We start from the raw sequence: 24,284 nt of genomic DNA, 5'->3' as shown, positions 1-24,284 counted from the left end.
TAAGAAATGCCTTCCTGGTTGACTGGGGCACAGAAGAGAAGGAAGGGAGGGAGACAATCCAAAATCCATTTTCTTCTCATTGTGCAAGACTTGAGCCAGCTGCACTTTAGGATGTTGCCTCCGGTCATGCTGGATAGCATTTGTCTTCAAGGGGAAGAAGCCAGAGAGCCCATCCCTGACTGAGTTCCTGCTAAACCTCGGTGAGCCTGGCTTGTGCTCTCCTACAGAAGTCCCTGACCTTGTTGTCAGTGGGCCACCTCCTTTCATTATCCACCAAGAAGGTACCTGGTGGGCCTTGCTCCTTTGGATCTTAAGCTCACATCCCAAATAGACCTCGGAGCATCTCTAGCTGCCCAAACCTGCCTCCCTCCTTCTTGGAGTGTCAGTAATGGGTCCGACCCTTCACGCTGCAGAATTTCCCTTGGAGCTGAAAAAGTAAGCTCACGAAAACAATCTGCATTTGTGCAACACTTTTGACTAAGGGCTGGCAACTCCTTTTTTTGTAAAATGACAGAGAGTAAATCTTTCCAGCTTTATGGACCATACAGTTTCTGTCACAACTACGAAACTCTGCCATTGTGGCAGGAAAGCGGCCACAGACCAGAGTTGGCAGCTTCAGGCCCTGGGCAGCCGTTTGCCTTCTCCTGGTTTAGATCTTACCAAACACTCTTCTATTGCCCCATTATATGTGATTTGCCAACAATGCTGTGAGGTGGTCAGGAGAGAAGCTTCCTCTCTCGCCGGGGGAAAGAAGAGACTCTCAGGAGAGAGGTGGGGTCTGGGGCTGGAGGCCCACAGTCCTACCCCCGATCCCAGTCCTACAGGCACCCAACAGCCAAAACATGGGCCTGCCAGCACTGCCTGGGTGGCTGGCCTCCTGCTGTACCCTGGCAGAACACTCCAGGACTTGGCCTCTTGCAAATATCAGAGTTTGTCCTCAAGACGCCATCATCCTGGAGGCTTCCTAGTCAACCAGAAGGCACGTTACATATCAGCTGTGCGGTGTGGCTGCTGACCACTGAAGATCCCCGTGTCCGTGTCCAGGCCACATCTGAGGTGCTGCAGCATGAGTGGGGCTGATTCATTTCACAGTGATTTCAGCTCCTCCCCATCAAGGGTCGGGTGGGACGCCAGCAGATCTGATGGCTGAACTGGAGCCTCCCGCCCGCTTGCCAGGCCTGTCTTCCTTTGGGTGATAATCCCATAAATCCAAGCGGTGGAGAACTCAATCCATAACTAAATGCCTCCTTCCAACCCATACACAAATACAGGCTTGGCAGGGCAAGGTCACCTTTCTTCAAAGCGTCACAGTTAAAAGAGGTGGTAGTACGAAATGCTCTTTCAACAATAGCTGTGTTCTCTAAATCAGGGGGAAAACCTGCCTTGGGAAGGTGAGAAGAGTTTGACTTAATAATAGAAGGCTTTCAGAGAGTCATTTAATTTAAAATAATTAACATTTTTGAGGTACAAAATAACTTGACAAGTAATCAGGCAAAAGAATCAAAGGTGGCTTTTTGTGACGAGGTGGAGGGAAATGGAGGGCTCTGAATTTGTTGTTTGCTGAGAGGTGTGGGTCAAACCTCCAACCTTGCCTTCAGCCCCTCTCGGGCGTTTGCTGGGGAAGCACTGCCATCTTGTGCCTGTGTCTGGTTATTGCAGGCAGGATGAAAAAGCTTCCAAAGCCCCACTGCAATACGGATGAGCTCAGAAACGTGGGTTGACAGTGCGAACATTATTCACCATTTGGAACCTGTTTGGGGTGAACAGGTTGGAACTCCAACCTGTCGGTCTATTGCGTGGTCTTCCTTTTTTTCTATATTCTACACCTAGACTTAAGTTTCTGTCCCACAAGAGAAATTCCAGGTAATAAAATGACTCACAGAGGGGCTCACCCCAGGAGAGCCAGAGTGGAGGCATCTTTAAGGATACTCACCAAATGGATGAACCCAGCTGCCGTGAGCCACGTGCTGATAAATATGGAGAGCAGATTCACCAGCTTGATGGAATTGCTGTGCAAATGAGACAAGCAAGATCCCCAAGTTACAAAGGGAGAAGGCACCCTTGGGGCTGCCTTATGGAGCCACAGTGCCTCCTGCAGGGAAGAGGCGGGGCCCCCCTCTAACTCCCCAACCTTTTCTCAATTATAAGGGAAGGGGCAGGAAGGGGGGTGGGGCTTAAAGTGGGTCAGGCCAGAGCCTGTAAGAAAGTCACATCTGGGCTACAGAAGTAGGGTCCCTAACTTGACCCCCTTTAATTTTGTTAAAAGTTAAAAAAAAAAAAAAAAAAAACTCAACTTTAGTTTTGAAAATCTTCAAATCTACAGAAAAATCGAAAGAATAGTATAATGAACCCTCTGGGACCCTTCACCTGGGTTGACCAGCTATTAACATTTTGCCATGTTTGCTTGCTCCATTTATACTTTTTTTTTTCTCCCCCCGGGTGGGGTGGCCGAGCTGAACCATACACGAGAGAGCTGTACACATTACGACATGACCCCTAAATCTGCCAGCATTAAACTCCTAAGAAGGATATTTTGCAGCATCAGCACAATGCTCCTGTAACGCCTCCAAAAATTAACGGGAATTTAGCAACATCCTCTAATATGCAGACCTTATTTAAATTTCTCTAAATTGCCCTGAAATTATATTTATAGATGTTTTCATTTTTTCCCGACCCAAGAGCTAACCAAGATTCATACACTGCTTTTGGTTATGACATCACTGTAATCGAGGGTCAGGAATTACTTTTCTGTTAAGAGCCAGAAAGCATACATGTGGTCCCGTTCATCACTACTTGACTGTCATTGCAGCCTGAAAGCAACCTTAGGCAACGTACGTTCCAATAAAGCTTTATTTGTAAAAACAGGTGGTGGGGTGGTACGATGGTGGCTCAGTGGCAGAATTCTTGCCTGTCATGCTTGGAGCCTCGGGTTCGATTCCTGTGCCTGCCCATGCCAAAACAAAATTAAAAATGAAGAAAAAAAAACAGGTGGCAGACTGGATTCAGCCCTTGGGTTATATTTTGCCAACAGCTATATTCCTCTCTATTATCCATAGGACACATCCCCCACCCCCACCATTTAAAATTTGTTTCGAATTATCATTTACTTTTCTCTGAACTCAGGCCAGCTGGGTTGCAGAATGTCCCACCTTCTGGATTTGTCCAATTATTTCCTGATTGAAGTCTGTTGAACACTTCCGTTGAGAACACTCTGCTTCGGATGGCATCATCTCAGGATGTTCCCAATTCAGTGACCCTTGGTCAGGTCACTCGTTAAGATGGGAACACCGGAGTTCTCGATTGAATGTACCCATATCCCTTCGTAAGTAATAAGTTACCTATGGGATACGACGTGGAGGCCATGTGCTTATTCTGTTTTCCAAGAATCTTGTACCTCATCGTTTTAGCATCCACTGGAGCTCCCCAAGTGCATCAGTGGGAACTCACTAAATGTTAAGTTCCATGAGTGCAGGGGCCTTGTCTGTTTTACTTACCACTGCATCCTAGGAACAGTGAGTATATGGTGCCCAGCAGGGCTTTAGGAATATGCCCTGAATGACTGGTCTCTCTCTGTCCTCTCCCCATTTAGCTTTATCCTATTCATTCCCACTGTGTTCAACAAATTGAGTGCTGCTTTCAGCAGGTCTGTCCCTGTCCAAAGGCTTCCCATTGACTGAAATGCTATACCCAACTCTTTCCTCCCATCTTCAATGAAGTTCCAAGCTCTCCCACTATTGTTCTACAAAAACTCCTGAAACTTTCATTATGATCAAACCTCTTTACTTTATCTTTCCTTCTGCTATTAACTCAACCGGGACGCCCTTTCCTTCTTTTCAAACATCCACATTCACCCAGGCTTCTTCCTCACCGCCCCCCACCCCCCGATTCTTTCTACACTCTGCAGTCCAAAGTCACTTTTCCTCCTTGTGACTCTTCCCTACAGCTGCTCACTGAGAATTAATCCCACTGCCTTCAGACACCTCTTGTACCAGCGTCTTAGGCTGCTAAGGAACTCCATTCTCTCCCTCTTTTGGTCTCCCAATAGTGACCTAACACAGGCCATAGGGTTGTTCAGCTTCGCATTTTTGACGGATTGATCTCTGTTACTTCTTCCCTCTCCCACCTTCCTCTTTCTCTCTCTGACCCAAAAATTGATATTCTAAGGGTCTATTTTAAGCACTTTATATGTTAACTTATCAAATCCCTGTAAGAGTCCCATGAGGCCATCCCGAGTTCAAGGAATTCATCCAAGTTCACACAGCAAGCCACAGAGTTGGGATTTGAACGCAGGCAGTTTGGTTCTAGAGGCTGTGCCCTTAGCCACTGCTCTGTTGCACAAGACTTGCAGGCTGGGGTCTCCCAATGTCTCTCCTTGATCGCTAAAGCAAAGCTGCGCCTTCCCCCCACGTCTGTGGTTGGATATTAAAATGGTCAGCAAGTGCGGCGTCAAGGAGGAGGGAGACTAGGTAGATATACTGCTTAACCTCTTGAACCGCCACAGGCAACGATGAAAGAGAAGAAATCTTGATGATGACACTGGAGCCAAATGTGACACGGAAAGCAGGATGGCAGGATGGGGGAGCCGGCCATCGGGAGGGGTCTTCTTGGGGAGGTTTGGATCAAAGGTCCTGGGACAGGCATGATGCCGAAGCCCAGTCGTTTTCAGTTTTCCTTTTTCTCTAGTCTTTCTTCTTTCATGTAATGGAGCACAGGAAGCTGTGGTCTTCATTGTTTCAGAGTTCTCCTCTGACAGCGCTCAGGGAAAGAGTATGCAGAAACTTTCAATTCGTGGGTAAGACTGATCTTTCGAAGTGTGTGAAAAGATTTCCTTCTGGCTCAAAAACTTAGGCTAGAAAAACAACAAAAACGTGAAGCCTTTCTTTCTTGGTCCTTTCTAGAGTTGCCAGATTATAATAATCGCTGATATTCATGGAGCCCTTAAATCACAGATAGCGCGTTGAAGTCTTTGCTTCTGATGCGGGTGCTACTGTTTCTGCTACTCGGATGAGGACAGCAAGACTGAGCTCGTTCCAGCAACTTGGCTGAGGATACGTGGTTGATGAGTGGTGGGGTTAGTATTCAAACCAGCGCCGTTCTAATCTAAGGCCTGTTCACCTAGATAACGTGGGGAGGCAGTACAGAGGAGTTGGATAGAGGTCTCCTCCTTTCACTCCTCGGTTTGCCCTATGTCTCTTCTTCAGAGCAGCTCTGTCCACCGACTCTGACCGCTGGGGAGTGTCAACCAAGCACCCCACCGCTCCCTCCATGACAGAGACCTCAGATGCTTTGGCAGATGGAGGCTCTTCTGGTTTTGAAGAACAACAGGTGGGGCCTCATCAGAGGCCTTTTTTAGGAACCCAAAGACAGTCTCTCTCTTTGAGATTTGAGGGTAAATGCCATAGGCCTGGAGTCCTTGAGTGTCATCTATGCAAGAGGACGAAAACTCCCTCACAATGAAAACCGGGTGAGAAAATATGGACGGAGAGGCAAAATCCTCATGAGAGACTCGGAATCCCTGGATCCAGCCATGCCTGAAGCTACAAGTTCTGGACTCCGAGTCATTACTGAGGCTAGTCTGATGTGCATTTTTGCTTGCAATTAAAACACGTCTACCTAAAACAGAAAAGCCTGATATCTAAACACTGAGACACTAACAAGTGATCTGGTCTACAAGGCAGGCTTGAGACTGTCTCCCCTACCCTCCACCCCAGAAAAGAAGGCAGACACGTGTGCCACCCTCTTTTGTGCCTGATGGTGACATGAGCACCAGGGCCCCAGAAGTTCAAGGATGAGGGCTGCATTGTTAAATCTCGAATTTCAGCCATTTTCCCAGGTACCAACCTGGGGCAGCCATCCCCACCTCACCTCTAAGACATCTCTGTAGCCATAACTGGAGATCATCAACTGACCAAAACAATGTTTAAAATCTTCCACCTAGACTTCTCCCCAGGCCTTTCTGGTCCCTGGAGCAGTGGGCCCAGCCCAGAGGGTCCCTCAATGGCGGTGTTCTCTCTCTCTGGAAGGAAAAGCTCCTCAACACAGACTGGCCGAGTGGAAGAAGTACAGCAAATAGAAGCCTGTGGTCAACAACATCGGAGATGAATGAACTCTGAACTTTTCTGTGGCTAGAGCACAACCATGTCCTGTTCTCACGGTGCGTTTCTCAACCGCAAACCAAAATGGAGCAAGAAACCCTCCCTGCGTCAACTCTAAATTTGCTTCTACACTGGAGAGCGAGAAATAGGTGAGGAAAGGGAATCGGGTAGCCGATGGCCGGATCCCAGGGACGTGCGCACTGTTCGTCTTCTCAGCCGATAATGAAGTGCCAAGTTCATTCACTTACACTCACGGGTCCTTGGGGCCTGAGCAAACCAGCGCTCCAACAGCAACCACGTGGAAGCCTCCTGAGATATTAAACTGACTGGAATCTCTGAGCCTCTCAGTGCTTTGGAAAAATGACCTAAATATGGTGGCTATTAACCTCTAAACGATTGTCACGGTGATATTAACAGTGCTTATGGGAGCTCTTGCTGGACAGGGGACATTTAATCACTGTTGCTGAGACGGTCCATCTTCAGTGCTGTAATCTGATTATTTTTATGACCTCGGCATCGTTACAGATTCCTGGGATTAGGAATTAGCTTTCCAAATTAAACTCTAAGACCAGGAAACCATGTGAAAGCTAGGCAAACAATACAAGATGAATTCTCGGAGGACTTTCTCCATCCTCTGAGATTCAAACTGCAGGAGGTTCAGAAGGGCGCCTTGGAAGGAGGGGTGCATGGGGGCTAGGCTGTGTGCGACGCAGGGCAAAAGGGGCCACTGCAGAGATTCAGAGCCCGGGGGTCGGGGCCAGTCACTTAGCTTCTGCTGATTAGAATTATTAGACTCATCCCGTCCCTGTTCCCTTGCCTTAAAGGGGGGATAGATTGTGACCTTATCATGAAAACCTAACCCTTCTAAAGAAAAAAATCATCCTTGTGTTTCCATGATCCCTTCCAGGCCCCCCTGCACAGTTCTCAGTGGCCTTTAGAGTCATTCACATCAATAGACGTGGTGAGTCACCAAAGGTTGGGCACAGTGTCCTTGTCCTTTCGAGCCCATCAGGGACCTTTGCCAGGACTCCATGGCCAAAGGACAGGACATGAAACAGCGACTTCAAATCAGTATTTCAAATCCCATTTTCAATGCCTCCATCTCTGTCTAACGCAGCAGACCAGCAGGAATTCGTCACCAGCAGAAGCCAGACAAAAATCCCCCTAAAGGTGATTACGTGGCCCCACCCACCCTCCCCCCACCTCAGAGTGAAAGCTGTAGACTAAGAGGAGTCAAGACAGAATCGCACAACCCTACAAAGCTCAAGCTCCATCTCCGCAGCTGAGCCTTCGGGACCTGTGCTTGGAGGTGCAAAGAGGGAAGGGGCAGAGATAAGCTGGGCTCCTGGAGAGTGAACGTGCTCAGAGAGTTGCTTTGGAAAGCCTATGGAGCCCGTACAATCAAGGTAAGTTTTAATCTGTGCCTGGTGACCTGGCCCTCGCTTACCTCCCCAACCTCACTGCCCTTCATTGTGCCCAAGGAGCCCCCAACCTCTAAGAGCACAGGACTATCCAAAGTTCCCCCAACTCACTCACCTATGCACCTTTTGCAGGCTTACCTGGAACAGCCCCTTTCTCCTTGAGGAGGTCCTTCACTGCCAAGACCAGCTTAATCACTTTTCTCCATCCCTCCTAACCCCCGAGCACACCTGTACCTTAGCACCAAGCATGCTGCCAGTCAGCCCAGCTCTTCTACATGATTCTCTCCTAGTACCTACCTCAGTGTGCCCCAAATAGGGGCTCATTTCCAGTTTTGTTGAATTACTTTAATCATCTGGTTGTGACCTTACAACCAGAACTGCAAGTTGTGGGGTTGAGATGAAAAGCCCCCTCAGACAAGAGAAGCTGACTTTAGGGGGAAGTAGGTACTGGGGAAATGCTGTTCGGGGTCACCCCCAAAACGTCTCCCCATGCCTCGTCACTAGAGCTGCCTCTTTCCCTAGCTGGCTGCTTCAGCTTCCTCCCCTCTGCAGTGGGAAAATGAAACCCACAAATGGACGGTTACCAGGTGGACTGTTCACCAGGGATGCCGGTGATAGCTCCTGCATGCAAAGGAAAGGAATATTTCCCAAGGAATGGGAAATTAGTAGGTCTCCCAACAAAAACACCCCCCCCCCACACACACACACATATATATGAAAAAAAGATATTTTATGCAGCAGGCCCATCATTCTCCAAAGTCTAAAAAGGATCCATGAAATACCAGGGCAAGCAAGAATCCAAGCCTGTCCACTGTCCACATCCTTGCTCAGAGTAATGACCCCTTCTGAAAATGCTGGTGTAAGAGAATACAATTCATCTAACTGACAAAGTAAACAGGAAACAGGGAGAGAAAAGCCCTGTGCCAGGGATTGTACATGGTTCCACTTAGCACCATTAGTAGAAAAACCATTGCACTGGGCACCCACCAATGCTACCCTGAAAACTAGAACCTAGAAGAGCAAATATGCTACGAGGTAAAGATCGGTGATTGCTGGCATTGTTGATGTTTTACATTTCAAGGGTAATATGAGTCCTTGCATAGGACACCCACACGAAAGGGAGAAATCAGGGCTATTGTCACTTAGAGGAAAAAACAATATTTACTGTATATCTGTGATATCATATACTTATAAACAGAGAATCGATACACTATGACCCTAGGATGATGAAATGTGAAAGATGATAATATATACTATAAAAGACTTCGAGACTTCTATGGCTTTAGGTATATATATATATATATACACACACACACACACATACATATATATATGAGAATCAATTAACTTTATATATGCATAGACGAGTAGTGGCGGTGAAGAAACCAATTTGGAATTAAATAAAACAAAAAACACAAATAATAGCCCACATTTGGTTGCCTCTGCTGGATGTGACAGGCTCTGGAAGCTGAGCCCCAGCCTCAGGTATTAGGAAAATGGTGTTGACCCAAGCCCTCAAAAATGCAGGTATATTAATTGTAACTCATAAAGTAGAGAAGTGTCCTATTTTTAAGCATTTATCAGACATGTTAAGGCCAGCAAGAGAGGAGAGGGAACATTAGAAGTGAGCTTAAGTGTAATTTCCTATAAGAGAAATTTATGACCTGCACTTATTTTCCATTAGAGTGCGCCTAACCTCTTTTATTAGTTTATTCATCAAGACCGCCCTGGTTTCAGGCCAGCTCTGCGAACCAGCAGGTTATCAGGAAAGAGATCCTCTGGGGGATTTTTCTTCCTGGTCCAGTGGTGCTTTCCAGATCATAACACAGTTAACAGAAGTAGTCATGGTATATTCAGCGGGAGGTTTTTAGGTTTTTTCCCCAAAAGGTAATTCACAGAGCAAGCCCCAGGGGCTACATGGTGAATATCTTAAATGCACTTTGAAATGAAATGGTTTTCTGTTTGTGGCATGAGGTTTGTGATTGCCTCTCAAAGAGCATTGCTTCTATGGCTTTTATGGCCAGGTTCGATTTCTTATTTAGTGATGTAATAAAGGGACGATTTAGAACCTGGCAGCACAGGATTTCCCAATCAATGAGCAAATCTATTCCTCATCTGCTGAGCATCTCTCTCCATGCCAGCTGTGGCTGATCTCTGGGCAACACACCCTGCAAAGTACCCCACATGATGATCACACTTCCCCCAAACTATCTCTGCCTGCCTCTCCATATGCATGGCTGTCTTGCCTCCTGTGCTGCACAATTCCCAAAGCCCCAGGTAAGACAGCAACCTCAAGTCCTCCTCCAGGATTTCTCCCCACCTCTGGTCCTATCACTCTTTCTGTCAATAGTGTAACTCCAATCTTACTGTGATGAAAGCAAGCACGCCTTATATTTACACTGGGGTGCTGGGGGCTGCAATGAGGAAAAAGCACAAGGAAGAACTTCTTACCTTGTCTTAAGGATGTTCAGAAACTGCAAAATTTCTGAAAACTGTATCAGTCTGAGAGCTCTTAAAAATCTCAAACCTGGAAAGAGAAATGAAATAGAGATGCACTATTAGCAATGTGAAGTTTTAATGTTTGCACGCTGCCATGTGATTGGCAGCAGACGGGGTTGAGGGGACACATGTAGTTTTTGCAGAAGACATAGCATCAGTGTACCTGGGATATGTTCTTTCATTCTGATTCTTGACTAGGTCAGTCTAAGCCAGAAAACTGACTTTCTAACTAAAGATGGCTTGTTTGAGGCCACTTCAGGGGAAGATTTGGTAGGGAGAGCCCAGCTGAATGAAGTTTCTCATTTGCTGATCTCTGATTTTATAGAACTGTTTCTATGTTCCTATCTTTTAGGAGGATTTCATCTCTGAAAAATACTAGGAATAAGAGTAACCCTTGTGCTGAGAACAGATTAAGAACAAATCGGATAACCTCATGTGTTTGATGGATTTTTTTAAATCTTTATCTTCAGCCCCAATAAAATGAAGACTACAGCCCACGGCGTTATCTGTTTTCTACAAGGTTCTATATTTTTCTCCCCGATCCCTGACAAAAAACAAAAGCCAGATCAGTGAGATCTCACGCCCCAAAACTACAGGATTCAAAGCTTACACAATTCCACTTATTACTAAACGTCAAGATAAAGGTTTGCCCTTCTTAAATCAGAAAACTGTTCTGAGTGGTCAGTGTTTCTAGGTGGCATAAAAGAAAGGGAGGCGGAGACAGAAAACATAAAGTATTATAGCTTTAACAGGCAAGGGTAAAATGTATTTCGGCTTAGGTCAAATATGTGTGTCAAAAACATTCTGAGTCAGTCATGAGCTTTACAGACTTGGCTACCTCTAAAGAGAATTGGTTTCAAAATACTGATGATCACAGCTTTGAGACACTTTCAATATCACACCCACTCCCAAGCGGATTTCCTTTTGGCTCCTAACTGAAAGCATTTTATTAAATGGCCCCCACGTGCCAGGCATGGCTCAGAGCGGACGAAGGCACAGGGGGCTCAGTGGTGGGTAAAATGCCATTCTATCTCCCTATGTGAGAAGGCAAAGGGGAGTCTACAAAGCAATGGTGACTAGAGATCCCAGGACAAATTTTACGGGCGAGAAGACAAAGGAGAACGTTTCCCCCCAAACAGCTCGACACTGGGCCCAGTTAGAGCACTCCAGGTTCAAGTGTAACTTAACAAGGGAAATTCAACACAAAACCAACCGGGGGAAAGCCCCACTGCACAAGTAAAGAGAGAGAACAGGATAATGGCTTTGAAGGAAAATTTCTCATCTGAAAAGGATTTGCCTACATGACCAGATTTGTTTTCCAGAAAACATTTGCCTACAATTCTAAATTATGTTTGTATTACTTTTATTCAGTGAGACAATGCAGTGATGAGAATAGATGGTGATGAAATGAAAAGGCTCGAGAGCCAAAAGCAGGGTCATCACCAAACTGATGAAAGGATGAGTTAGCACAGCTGAAAACAGACCTTGATGCAGAATACAAAATTGAGAAGTAATCTCAGAAAGCAGGGAAAGTAAGAAAAAAGAAGAGATGAGACTTAAGACAATAGAAATGGAGTGGAGCTCACAGATACTCAACGAGGGAATGAAATGTATTCCAAAGGGAAGTACAAACATCACATGGATCATAAGTAATGGCCAGAGCATCATAGAAAAGTATTTTCTAGGTACAAAAATAAAAATAGTACCTCAAAAGACTCTCAAAAAGATGAAGAGGCAACTCAATGGGAGAAAATATTTGGAAATCACACATCAGACAAAGGTTTGAGTTCCTATGCGTACAAAGAAATCATACAACTCAACAACAAAACAACAATCCAATTATAAAATGGGCTAAAGATATGAACAGGCATTTTTCTGAAGAGCAAAAACAGATGGCTCAAAAGCACATGAAGAGGGAGAAGATGGCGGCTTAGTAAGGCACGCGGGTCTTAGTTCCTCCTCCAGAACAACTACTAAAGAGCTAGAAACAGTACAGAACAGCTCCCGGAGCCACGACAGAGACCAGACACACAGCGTACCCCATTCTGGAACAGCTGGACCGGCTAAGAGTCTCCGCTGCAGTGAGGTCCCCGAGAGGCGCGCACTTTCCCGGGCCGCGGCAGCTGGCAGCCGGAGCTTCCTCCCTCCTTCCCGGGCCGGCTGGGAGCTCTGGATCCGGTTCCCCAAGCCACAGTGGCCGGCGCCCCTCCCCACGCAAGGCTTCCCGGGCCAGCTGGGAGCCTCAGAGCGGCGATCTCCCCAACCAGCGGTGGCCGGCAACCGGAGCCCCTTCCACACACGCGGCTTCCTGGGCTGGCTGGGAGATGTGGATCGGCAGTTCCCCAAGCCACGGCGGCCAGCGCCCCTCCCCCACACGCGGCTTCCCGGGCCGGCTGGGAGCCTCGGAAAAGCAGTCCCCCAAGCCATGGTGGCCGGCAACCGCAGCCACTTCCACACAAGTGGCTTCCCGGGCCAGCTGGGAGCATCCGAACAGCGGTTTCCCAAGCCGCAGCAGCTGGCGCCCCTCCCCGACAGGTGACTTCCTGGAGGGAAAGGAAAGAGTCTCCAACAGTAGTAGAGACTGAGCCCAACCTAACACCAACAGTGGCATTAATGAACAACTTCTGACTACTAAAAATAGGCCCTCAGCTCAGGCGAAACTGATCAAGGCGGAAATCGCCAATTGAGCTAACTGAAAAAGAGGAAAGGGGCGAAACAGTGCCTTCTGCTGCTATTTCTGCAGAGGCTTCGTTGCCTCTGGGCTCAGCGCTGGGATTACATAGGTTACAACTGCCCCGAACACAGAAACAGACTGCTTTCAGGGCTCTCTACCACCTGAACCTTCCCTGCGGGAGGGGTGAAACACAACTCAGGTGGATTCCCTCTCTCAAGGAACTCAGATCCCAGGACTTCACAATTTGAAGCCATTAAAACCAACCTACAACCTTTCCTCTGTCTCCACCACACACCCAGCAGCAAGAGTCTTCCAAAGTTAAAGGAGCCACAACATCTTTTGCTGGTGGGACCCGCAGACAGACAAGCACCACCTACTGGGCAGGATAAGAAAAAAAGAACCCAGAGACTTCACAGGAAAGTCTTTCAACCTGCTGGGACCCACACTCAGGGAAATCTGATTAAATGCCCAGACGCCAGCAAAAAATAACAAATCACACCAGGAAAATTGAAGATATGGCCCAGTCAAAGGAACAAACCAATAGTTCAAATGAGATACAGGAGCTGAGACAACTAATTCTGAATATACGAACAGAACTGGAAAACATCTTCAAAAACCAAATCAATAAATAGAGGGAGGACATGAAGAAGGTATGGGATCAACAAAAAGAAGAAATGGAAAGTCTGAAAAAACAAATCACAGAACTTATGGGATTGAAAGACACAGTAGAAGAGATGAAAAAAACAATGGAAACCTACAATGGTAGATTTAAAGAGACAGAGGATAGAATTAGTGAACTGGAGGATGGAACATCTGAAATCCAAAGGAACAGAAATTATAGGGAAAAGAATGGAAAACTTTGAGCAGGGGCTCAGGGAATTGAATGATAATATGAAGCGCACAAATATATGTGTTGTGGGTGTCCCAGAAGGAGAAGAGAAGGGAAAAGGAGGAGAAAAACTAATGGAAGAAATTATCACTGAAAATTTCCCAACTCTTATGAAAGACCTAAAATTACAGATCCAAGAAGTGCAGCGCACCCCAAAGAGATTAGACCCAAATAGGCGTTCTACAAAAAGTTAGAATGTCAGAGGTCAAAGAGAAAGAGAGGATCTTGAAAGCAGCAAGAGAAAAACAATCCATCACATACAAGGGAAACCCAATAAGACTATGTGTAGATTTCTCAGCAAAAACCATGGAAGCTAGAAGACAGTGGGATGATATATTTAAATTACTAAAAGAGAAAAACTGCCAACCAAGACTTCTATATCCAGCAAAATTGTCCTTCAAAAATGAGGGAGAAATTAAAACATTTTCAGACAAAAAGTCACTGAGAGAATTTGTGACCAAGAGACCAGCTCTGCAAGAAATACTAAAGGGAGCACTAGAGTCAGATACAAAAAGACAGAAGAGAGAGGTATGGAGAAGAGGGTAGAAAGAAGGAAAATCAGATAGGATATATATAATACAAAAGGCAAAATGGTAGAGGAAAATATCATCCAAACAGTAATAACACTAAATGTTAATGGACTGAATTCCCCAATCAAAAGACATAGACTGGCAGAATGGATTAAAAAAACAGGATCCTTCTATATGCTGTCTACAGGAAACACATCTTAGACCCAAAGATAAACATAGGTTGAAAGTGAAAAGTTGGGAAAAGATATTTCATGCAAATAACAACCAGAAAAGAGTAGGAGTGGCTATACTAATACCCAACAAATTAGACTTCAAATGTAAAACAGTTAAAAGAGACAAAGAAGGACACTATCTACTAATAAAAGGAACAATTAAACAAGAAGACATAACAATCATAAATATTTACACACCAAATCAGAATGCCCCAAAATACGTGAGGAATACACTGCAATCACTGAAAAGGGAAATAGACACATCTACCATAATAGTTGGAGACTTCAATTCAGCACTCTCATCAATGGACAGAACATCTAGACAGAGGATCAACAAAGAAATAGAGAATTTTAATATTACAATAAATGAGCTAGACTTAACAGACATTTATAGGACATTAAACTCCACAACAGCAGGATACACCTTTTTCTCAAGTGCTCATGGATCATTCTCAAAGATAGACCATATGCTGGGTCACAAAGCAAATCTCAACAAATTTAAAAAGATTGAAATCATACACAACACTTTCTCGGATCATAAGGAATGAAGTTGGAAATCAATAATAGGCAGAGTGCCAGAAAATTCACAAATGAGTGTGGAGGCTCAACAACACACTCTTAAACAACGAGTGAGTCAAGGAAGAAATTACAAGAGAAATTAGTAAATACCTCGAGGCGAATGAAAATGAAAACACAACATATCAAAACTTATGGGACGCAGCAAAGGCAGTGCTAAGAAGGAAATTTATTGCCCTAAATGCCTATATCAGAAAAGAAGAAAAGGCAAAAATTCAGGAATTAACGGTCCGCTTGGAAGAACTGGAGAAAGAACAACAACCTAATCCCAAAGCAAGCAAAAGGAAAGAAATAACAAAGATTAGAGCAGAAATAAATGAAATTGAAAACATGAAAACAATAGAGAAAATCAATAAGAACAGAAGTTGGTTCTATGAGAAAATCAATAAGATTGATGGGCCCTTAGCAAGACTGACAAAAAGAAGAGAGAGGACGCAAATAAATAAGATCAGAAATGGAAGAGGGGACATAACCACTGACCTCACAGAAATAAAGGAGGTAATAACAGGATACTATGAACAACTTTACGCTAATAAATACAACAATGTAGATGAAATGGACAAGTTCGTAGAAGGGCATGAACAACCAACTCTGACTCAAGAAGAAATGGACGACCTCAACAAACCAATCACAAGTAAAGAAATCAAATCAGTCATTCAAAAGCTTCCCAAAAAGAAAAGTCCAGGACCAGATGGCTTCACATGTGAATTCTATCAAACATTCCAGAAAGAATTAGTACCAACTCTCCTCAAACTCTTCAAAAAAATCGAAGTGGAGGGAAAGCTACCTAATTCATTCTATGAAGCCAACATCACCCTCATACCAAAACCAGGCAAAGATATTACAAAAAAAGAAAACTACAGACCAATCTCTCTAATGAATATAGATGCAAAAATCCTCAATAAAATTCTAGCAAATCATATCCAACAACACATTAAAAGAATTATACATCATGACCAAGTAGGAGTCATCCCAGGTATGCAAGGATGGTTCAACATAAGAAAATCAATTAATGCAATACACCATATCAACAAATCAAAGCAGAAAAATCACATGATCATCTCAATTGATGCAGAGAAGGCATTTGACAAGATTCAACATCCTTTCCTGTTGAAAACACTTCAAAGGATAGGAATACAAGGGAACTTCCTTAAAATGATAGAGGGAATATATGAAAAACCCACAGCTAATATCATCCTCAATGGGGAAAAACTGAAAACTTTCCCCCTAAGATCAGGAACAAGACAAGGATGTCCATTATCATCACTATTATTCAACATCGTGTTGGAGGTTCTAGCCAGAGCAATTAGACAAGAAAAAGAAATACAAGGCATCAAAATTGGAAAGGAAGAAGTAAAACTATCACTGTTCGCAGAGGATATGATACTATACGTCGAAAACCGGGAAAAATCCATAACAAAACTACTAGAGCTAATAAATGAGTACAGCAAGGTACCAGGTTACAAGATCAACGTTCAAAAATCCGTAGCGTTTCTGTACACTAGCAATGAACAAGCTGAGGGGGAAATCAAGAAAAGAATCCCATTTACAATTGCAACTAAAAGAATAAAGTACTTAGGAATAAATTTAACTAAAGAGACAAAAGACCTATACAAAGAAAACTACAAAAAACTGTTAAAAGAAATCATAGAAGACCTAAATAGATGGAAGGGCATACCGTGTTCATGGATTAGAAGACTAAATATAGTTAAGATGTCAATCCTACCTAAATTGATTTATAGATTCAATGCAATACCAATCAAAATCCCAACAACTTATTTTTCAGAAATAGAAAAACCAATAAGGAAATTTATCTGGAAGGACAGGGTGCCCCGAATTGCTAAAAATATCTTGAGAAAAAAAAACGAAGCTGGAGGTCTCAAGCTGCCTGACTTGAAGGCACATTATGAAGCCACAGTGGTCAAAACAGCATGGTATTGGCATAAAGATAGATATATCGACCAATGGAATCGAATAGAGTGTTCAGATATAGACCCTCTCATCTATGGACATTTGATCTTTGATAAGGCAGGCAGTCAAGCCAATTCACCTGGGACAGAACAGTCTGTTCAATAAATGGTGCCTAGAGAACTGGATATCCATATGCAAAAGAATGAAAGAAGACCCGTATCTCACACCCTATACAAAAGTTAACTCAAAATGGATCAAAGATCTAAACATTAGGTCTAAGACCATAAAATAGTTAGAGGAAAATGTAGGGAGATATCTTATGAAACTTAAAATTGGAGGCGGTTTTATGAACCTTAAACCTAAAGCAAGAGCACTGAAGAAAGAAAGAAATAAATGGGAGCTCCTCAAAATTAAACACTTTTGTGCATCAAAGAACTTCATCAAGAAAGTAGAAAGACAGCCTACACAATGGGAGACAATATTTGAAAATGACATATCAGATAAAGGTCTAGTATCCAGAATTTATAAAGAGATTGTTCAACTCAACAACAAAAAGACAGCCAACCCAATTACAAAGGGAAAAAGACTTGAACAGACACCTATCAGAAGAGGAAATACAAATGGCCAAAAGGCACATGAAGAGATGCTCAATGTCCCTGGCCATTAGAGAAATGCAAATCAAAACCACAATGAGATATCATCTCACACCCACCAGAATGGCCATTATCAACAAAACAAAAAATGACAAGTGCTGGGGAGGATGCGGAAAAAGAGGTACATTCATCCACTGCTGGTGGGAATGTCAAATGGTGCAACCACTGTGGAAGGCAGTTTGGCAGTTCCTCAAAAAACTGAATATAGAATTGCCATATGACCCAGCAATACCATTGCTGGGAATCTACTCAGAGGACTTAAGGGCAAAGACACAAACAGACATTTGCACACCAATGTTTATAGCAGCATTATTTACAATTGCAAAGAAATGGAAACAGCCAAAATGTCCATCAACAGACGAGTGGCTAAACAAACTGTGGTATATACATACGATGGAATATTATGCAGCTTTAAGACAGAATAAACTTATGAAGCATGTAATAACATGGATGGACCTAGAGAACATTATGCTGAGTGAGACTAGCCAAAAACTAAAGGACAAATACTGTATAGTCCCACTGATGTGAACCGACATTAGAGAATAAACTTGGAATATGTCATTGGTAACAGAGACCATCAAGAGATAGAAACAGGGTAAGATAATGGGTAATTGGAGCTGAAGGGACACAGACTGTGCAACAGGACTAGATACAAAAACTCAAAAATGGACAGCACAATACTACATAATTGTAATGTAATTATGTTAAAACACTGAATGAAGCTGCATCTGAGCTATAGTTTTTTGTTTGTGTGTTTTTATATATATTTTTGTATTTTTTATTTTTGTTTTTTCTCTATATTATCATTTTATTTCTTTTTCTGTTGTCTTACTATTTCTTTTTCTAAATCGATGCAAATGTACTAAGAAATGATGATCATACATCTATGTGATGATATTAAGAATTACTGATTGCATATGTAGAATGGAATGATTTCTAAATGTTGTGTTAGTTAATCTTTTTTTTTAATTAATAAAAAAAAAAAGAAGAAAAAAAAAAAGCACATGAAGAGATGCTCATTTTCACTGGCTATAAGGGAAATGCCGATCAAGACTACAATGAGATACCACCTCATACCTATATGAACGGCTGCTATTACACAAACGGGAAACTATAAATGTTGGAGAGGATGTGGAGCAACTTGGACACTTATGCACTGCTGGTGGGAATGTATAATGGTGCAGCCACTATGGAAGACTGTTTGGCGGTTCCTTAGGAAACTAAATATCAAGTTGCCCTAAGATCCATCAATAGCACTACTTGGTATATACCCAGAAGAGCTGAAAGCAATAACACGAACAGACATTTGCACATCGATGTTCATAGCAGCATTATTCACAGTTTCCAAAGGATGGAAACCAGCCAAATGCCCATCAACAGATGAGTGGATCAACAAAATGTGGTATATACATACGATGGAATATTATGCAGCAGTAAGACAAAATGACGTCCTGAAGCACAGGACAGACAGATGAGCCTTGAGGGCATAATGCTGAGTGAAGTCAGCCAGACACAAAAGGACAGACACGTACAATTCCACTTTTATGACCTGCATAAAGGTATAATCAGAGGCTTATAATACAGAAGATAGGGGACTTACACATACACAGAAGCTAGACTTGGGTGAACCGTTAGCTAATGAGGTTGAACTGCTGTGTAAGGGAATAGATCAGAGCAAAGGTGATTCTCTAGTGGGTCTAGAAATAATATTACCGTATTGAAGATGAACAAGATTGAAAGGGGTTGTATACTTCAAGAAATACTTCAAAGATATGATTCTTTCATAGAGAGTGTTTAAGTCCAGGGTATGGGGGAAAACTGCTATTGCATGGTATGAGCTATGTTCAAAAAGACACCATCAGCACTACCACAGCCACAGCAGAGGTAAATAATCGGAGGAGGGACAAGAGTAAGAGGAGGTTTAGATTTCCTGTTTAGTGAGAGTGTGTCTATTGGTTTCTGTCTCTTGGGAACAAGGAAATTATCTAAAATGAAGAATGTTGATGGACTGTGGACTTTGGGGCCACTACATGATGTCTGATGAATGCAGGTGGCTGAAGGATGCACTGATGGAGAAGTAGAGTGGCGAACGATGGTGTGTACTTATGAATGCAGCTGATGCTGTTACAAAAAGGAACGAAGTTGTGAGGAATGCAACAATGTAAATGAACATGTGGGACATTTGGTGAGACAAAATAAGCCAGAAACAAAAAACAACACTGGTGTGGTCACCTCTAGAAAATATTTATAAGAAAACAGGGGCCTAGATTGTAAGCTTTTACAGCAGACACATTAAGTCTGGAGGGGTGATTATTATTTCTGGATTTTGAGAGGCTCTTTTATATATATAACCTGATATTTAGAGATAAGAACAAAGCAAAAATGCTGGGGTTAAAGTAATTCAGAATGTAGGGGTAAGGAAGACAAGTGTCTCTATTTTAGAACCACATGTACTTTTTGAGACCAATGGAAGAAAGATTTATTTGATCTGGAACTGAAATTTTCTATAGTGCATAATCCAATTCAACCTATCTGTATAGCTCATTTGAACAACTGAAATACAGGGAGCACACAATAAGAAAGAGGTCCTTTAATCCTGTATAGATTATTATAAAGCCTGGAAATATCTTAGAGTATATTAACCAGAGAATCAAAAAGTACTGGCAAAGTCCCCTGAGGGAGGAGAGAAAGAATATGAACTGTTAAACCTTAACATCAGGGAACCCCCTGACACTGTTTCAAACTTTAGGGATACCCAAATCAATAGGCCATACTCTTGATCATGAGGCTTACTCTTGTGAAGCTTATGCAGGTAGCATAGAAGCTCAGACTATCTATAGCCATGCCTAAGAGTTACTTCTGAAGGACCTCTGTTGCAGCTCAAATGTCTCTCTAAGCCCAACTCTGCAAGTGAAATCATTGCCCTCCCCTCTACATGGGACATGACATCCAGGGGTGAAAGTCGTCCTGGCAACGCGGGAGAGAACTCCCAAGGATGAATCCAGACCTGGCACCATGGGATCAACAATTACATCCTGACCAAAAGGGTAAAAGAAGTGTAATTAATAAAGGATCAGTGGCAGAGAGAGTTCAAATAGAGTCAAGAGGCTACTCTGGAGGTTGCTCTTATGCAAGCTTCAGGTAGACCTCGCTACCTATCATAACCTGCCAACCCCCAACCAGGACCATTCCAGCCAATCCTAAAGAACACCTGGGGCATTACATAAGATTCCACAGGGGTTCCAGGCACTAGGGTAACTTTCCATAAACCTACAGCCTCCAGATGGGTCCCTGGTCCAGATAAATCCTAAAACCTAGTCCAGCCTCTCCAGAACATCAGATAGTTCCATCTCCCTACCCCATGACAGACCCTTTCAATATCAAAAATGTAGAATTACTACAGTCCAAACAACCCTAAAGAGAGGTATGTAAAGATCAGAGATGGTGGGGAAATTATACACAGAATATAGGACTTAACAAATGAATATGAATGCTGAATCGTTAAATTGATATTTCTTTTAGTCTTCAGTACTTTAGAGCAGCTAGAAGTAAAAACTTAAAATTATGAAACTGCAACCCATGTGAAAATCTGAAATATGTTCTACAGCTAATTGTGGTGCTGTGCTTGGAAATTTATAGCTTTTTTGCATATATGTTATTGTTTACAAAACAAGAAGGAAGAAAAGTCGATTATGATGATAAAAAAGTATTTAAGCCATCTATTCTCCTATATTCTGGAAGACCAAGAAGGAAAAATATGAGAGGATCGTATGGTAGCCCATGACAAACTCTGGGACCTATCCTGTAACCACTTTCTGAAGAGTGCTTTGAAAACTATTGCATTTTTATTTCTTTGTTTGTATATATGCTATACTACAAAATTAAAAAGTTAAACACACACACCCTCAAGAATAAAAGGTAAAATTAGGACCAATGTTTAGAGACCAATGTAAAGTAGTATCTGACTTTTCTCTCTGAATTTCAAATATTAAAAGAAATCTCCTAAAATCATAAAAGCAGTGAAAGTAGCATACTGTCACTCTATAACAAACATTAAACAGCAATTGAGCAACACTCAGAATTTTGAAACAAATCTGACGCCCAAGTTTGTATAACGCCATCAAGTGGCTGTTCAAGCCTCAAGACTACCAAAAAAAAAAAAAAAAAAAAAAAATTAGTCTCAAATGCTCAAGGTCTCAGAAAATATATTATTTGCTCAGTTTGTGCAAAAGTTGTTCAAAGATCTGCTTAAGACCTACTTAAGCTGGAATCAAGGGAGGAGCGTACAGAGTGGGCTGGGAAGCATATTTTTAACAAACTGGCATTGGTTGTAAGCATCCAGTCTGACCTTGCCTACTGATCCTACTCAGGCAGCAATGCTGTTTACTGCTGCAAAATAAAATAAATTTAGATACTTGAGGCAGAAAAAGACTGGCAGCATTGCAACCAATCAAGGATGTCAAGTTATACTAGTAACATATTACAGACTTGTGGTTTAACTCTGAAAATCCTGTATGTGGATAGATGTATTTTTTTTTTCATTCATGGAAACAAATATAGAATACAAATGACACAAACTCAGGACTGGATTTCTTTGTTATCTTAAAGGGTGCCATCTGCATCCTATCTCATTTGTTCATTTGCAGCTTGCCCCACATTTTAAATGACTCACAAAAGCACAACGGAATAAAAGCTTTTCCTTTAATTGAGAAACTTTTTAGAAATAAGGATACGGAAAACACGGGCACTGCAGGTCTACAAGGTCTTGGGTGCTTGATGGAGGTCGACTGAATATCTTGCTTTCAGTACCCTTTCAGCAACAGCAAGCAGGGGAAAGTGGTAAGATTAATAGCATTCAAAAGAGAAAAACAAGCAAGTCCTTGGGAGAACAGTAGTTCTCAGCATGGAGATGAAGATAAGTTTTTCCCCATAAAAGAGACCCTCCAGCTCACAAAGGACACCCTGAAAGTAAGGGAAGATGAGCAAAAGGCTCTAGGGAATGGGGGTCTGTGGATAAAAGTCCCAGCCCCCCACCCTCCAAGAGGGCAGTTCTGAGAGCGCCTTCTGCACGGGCTTGGGCCCTGGCTGCGCCCGCAGTCACCAGACAACTCGTTTCCCTGGCTCACCGCTCCGGCCCCTTCACAGCTGCCTCCCAGGCTCCCCTCCCAGATAAGCCACGAGCACCAGAACCCTTGTCTCAGGCTCAGCTCTTAGAGGAAGCCAAAATAAGACAACTGCAAAGAAAACTGAGATGGATTTGGATACTGGGAGAACTATGAAGGGAGGTAAAAGCCAGGAACCTCAATTATAACTCAGAACAAAACCCCTGAGTGCTCTCCAGGGGTGAGGCTCAGAGCGAAAAGGAGAGAGGAGCCCTAGGGAGAGAGGAATCAGCTTCAGAGAAGTTCTGACACAGGAATGCGAGCAAGGACAGAAAGAGGGATATCCTACGATGGAAGAATTACAAGACTAATAAAAGAAAAAAGAGGGAAGAGCAGAATGAAAAGAGAAGAAATAGATATGAAGTTTTAAAACACCTTCCCATTGCCGACTGGAGGAAAGTCCAGTCCAAATCAAAGGAAAGTCTCAAATCCAGAAAGGTTTCCGTGTAAAATATCATTTTAAGCACACTCACACAGGCACACACACGTATACCATCCTTTCTAATGGTTATCTTCATGGCACTGGATTTCACTATCCCAAGCTAAAAAAAAAAAAAAAAATTAGTCTAGATTTATCCTTAGAAGAAGCCAGGCTATCCAGTAAAAAATGATTGCTCTGAAGTCTGTTTTCAGGTTCCCAACCTGAGGTTTGAGAAAATAAAACTGATTGCAGAAAATCAAGAGTAGTTAAATTTTAGCAAACATACCACTCGGATAAATCAAGGGAGGAAGGCAATGGGGTCAACTCAGTGATGCAAAACACAGCTTTTTGCAAAAGTCGAAGTCATTTCTCTTAACACAATCTTAGTGCCTCATTTTATAAGGTGACTTCCTTACAATCGTAATCTATTTCAAAGCAAGAGATGAGATGACAATTTACCTAACAGTGAATCATTAGAGGAATTTCAACTTGTGTTAAGGCCAGAAAATGGCATCTACTCCCACCCTCCTCATGTATCTTCTCATCGATGTAATAAGAAAAGAAAAAGTAATTAAGAAAAAAATGGAAAATGGAGTAGACAAAATGATGTTCTATTCTGGAGGAGGTTTGTAGGGGAGCAATTTAAGATTTCCAGCGGCTAGGAGTATGCAGGAAGTTGTTCAGTTAAAATCAAGTACACAAAAATCAACGTCTTCCCTACATATCTGCAACAGATTATGAGAACATAATGAAGACTCTCCTTTGAAACAGAAATAATATATTCGAGACAAAGCATCACAATAAATATAGAGATGTATACAAAATTATACAACGTGCAGCATCAGGAAGACAAAAACTTTGGGTTTTCCCACCTAGGGAAATAATAGTCCTCATTTAATCACCAGAAAATCACCCCCAAATAAATACACTGTCAACCCCCATGAAATTCCTTGGCTTTTTGACAAAAGTTTATATGGAAGGAGTTTTTAAAAATAAGAATATAGAACAGAGTATTTAATGTAGTTTATGAAGGTGAAAAACTAGAGCATTTGTAGCGAAACAGATTTGGGTTCCAATTTCGGGTGATTTGAGACAAGATGCTTTAACACCCTCCCCCCACGTCTACCCTGGTCTAAGTCTTAGTTTTCTTATATGTAAAATGGTCATGAAAACCATCCTTGGAGATCCGTATGCCAGAAGATTTAATATTCTGATAATACATACTGGCACATAGGAGGTAC

The 24,284-nt window shown here is 42.7% G+C and overlaps 1 protein-coding gene across 9 annotated transcripts in view; it reads right to left on the bottom strand.

Annotated features, from left to right (window-relative positions):
- The window catches only part of KCNMA1 (potassium calcium-activated channel subfamily M alpha 1), a 767,272-nt gene that overhangs the window by 231,563 nt on the left and 511,425 nt on the right, over positions 1-24,284 (bottom strand). For all 9 annotated transcript variants that reach the window (XM_077124801.1, XM_077124802.1, XM_077124800.1 and 6 more), the window contains 2 exons: positions 9,968-10,043; positions 1,934-2,009 (listed from right to left, as the gene is read on the bottom strand). In XM_077124801.1, the coding sequence (XP_076980916.1) occupies positions 1,934-2,009; positions 9,968-10,043 (152 nt within the window). The remainder of the gene's footprint in view (positions 1-1,933; positions 2,010-9,967; positions 10,044-24,284) is intronic.

The sequence above is a fragment of the Tamandua tetradactyla genome, chromosome 13 (genome assembly GCF_023851605.1).
Source record: "Tamandua tetradactyla isolate mTamTet1 chromosome 13, mTamTet1.pri, whole genome shotgun sequence".
Taxonomy (NCBI): domain Eukaryota; kingdom Metazoa; phylum Chordata; class Mammalia; order Pilosa; family Myrmecophagidae; genus Tamandua; species Tamandua tetradactyla.
Note: the sequence above shows the minus strand (reverse complement) of the source record. Positions and strands in the feature narration are given on the sequence as shown.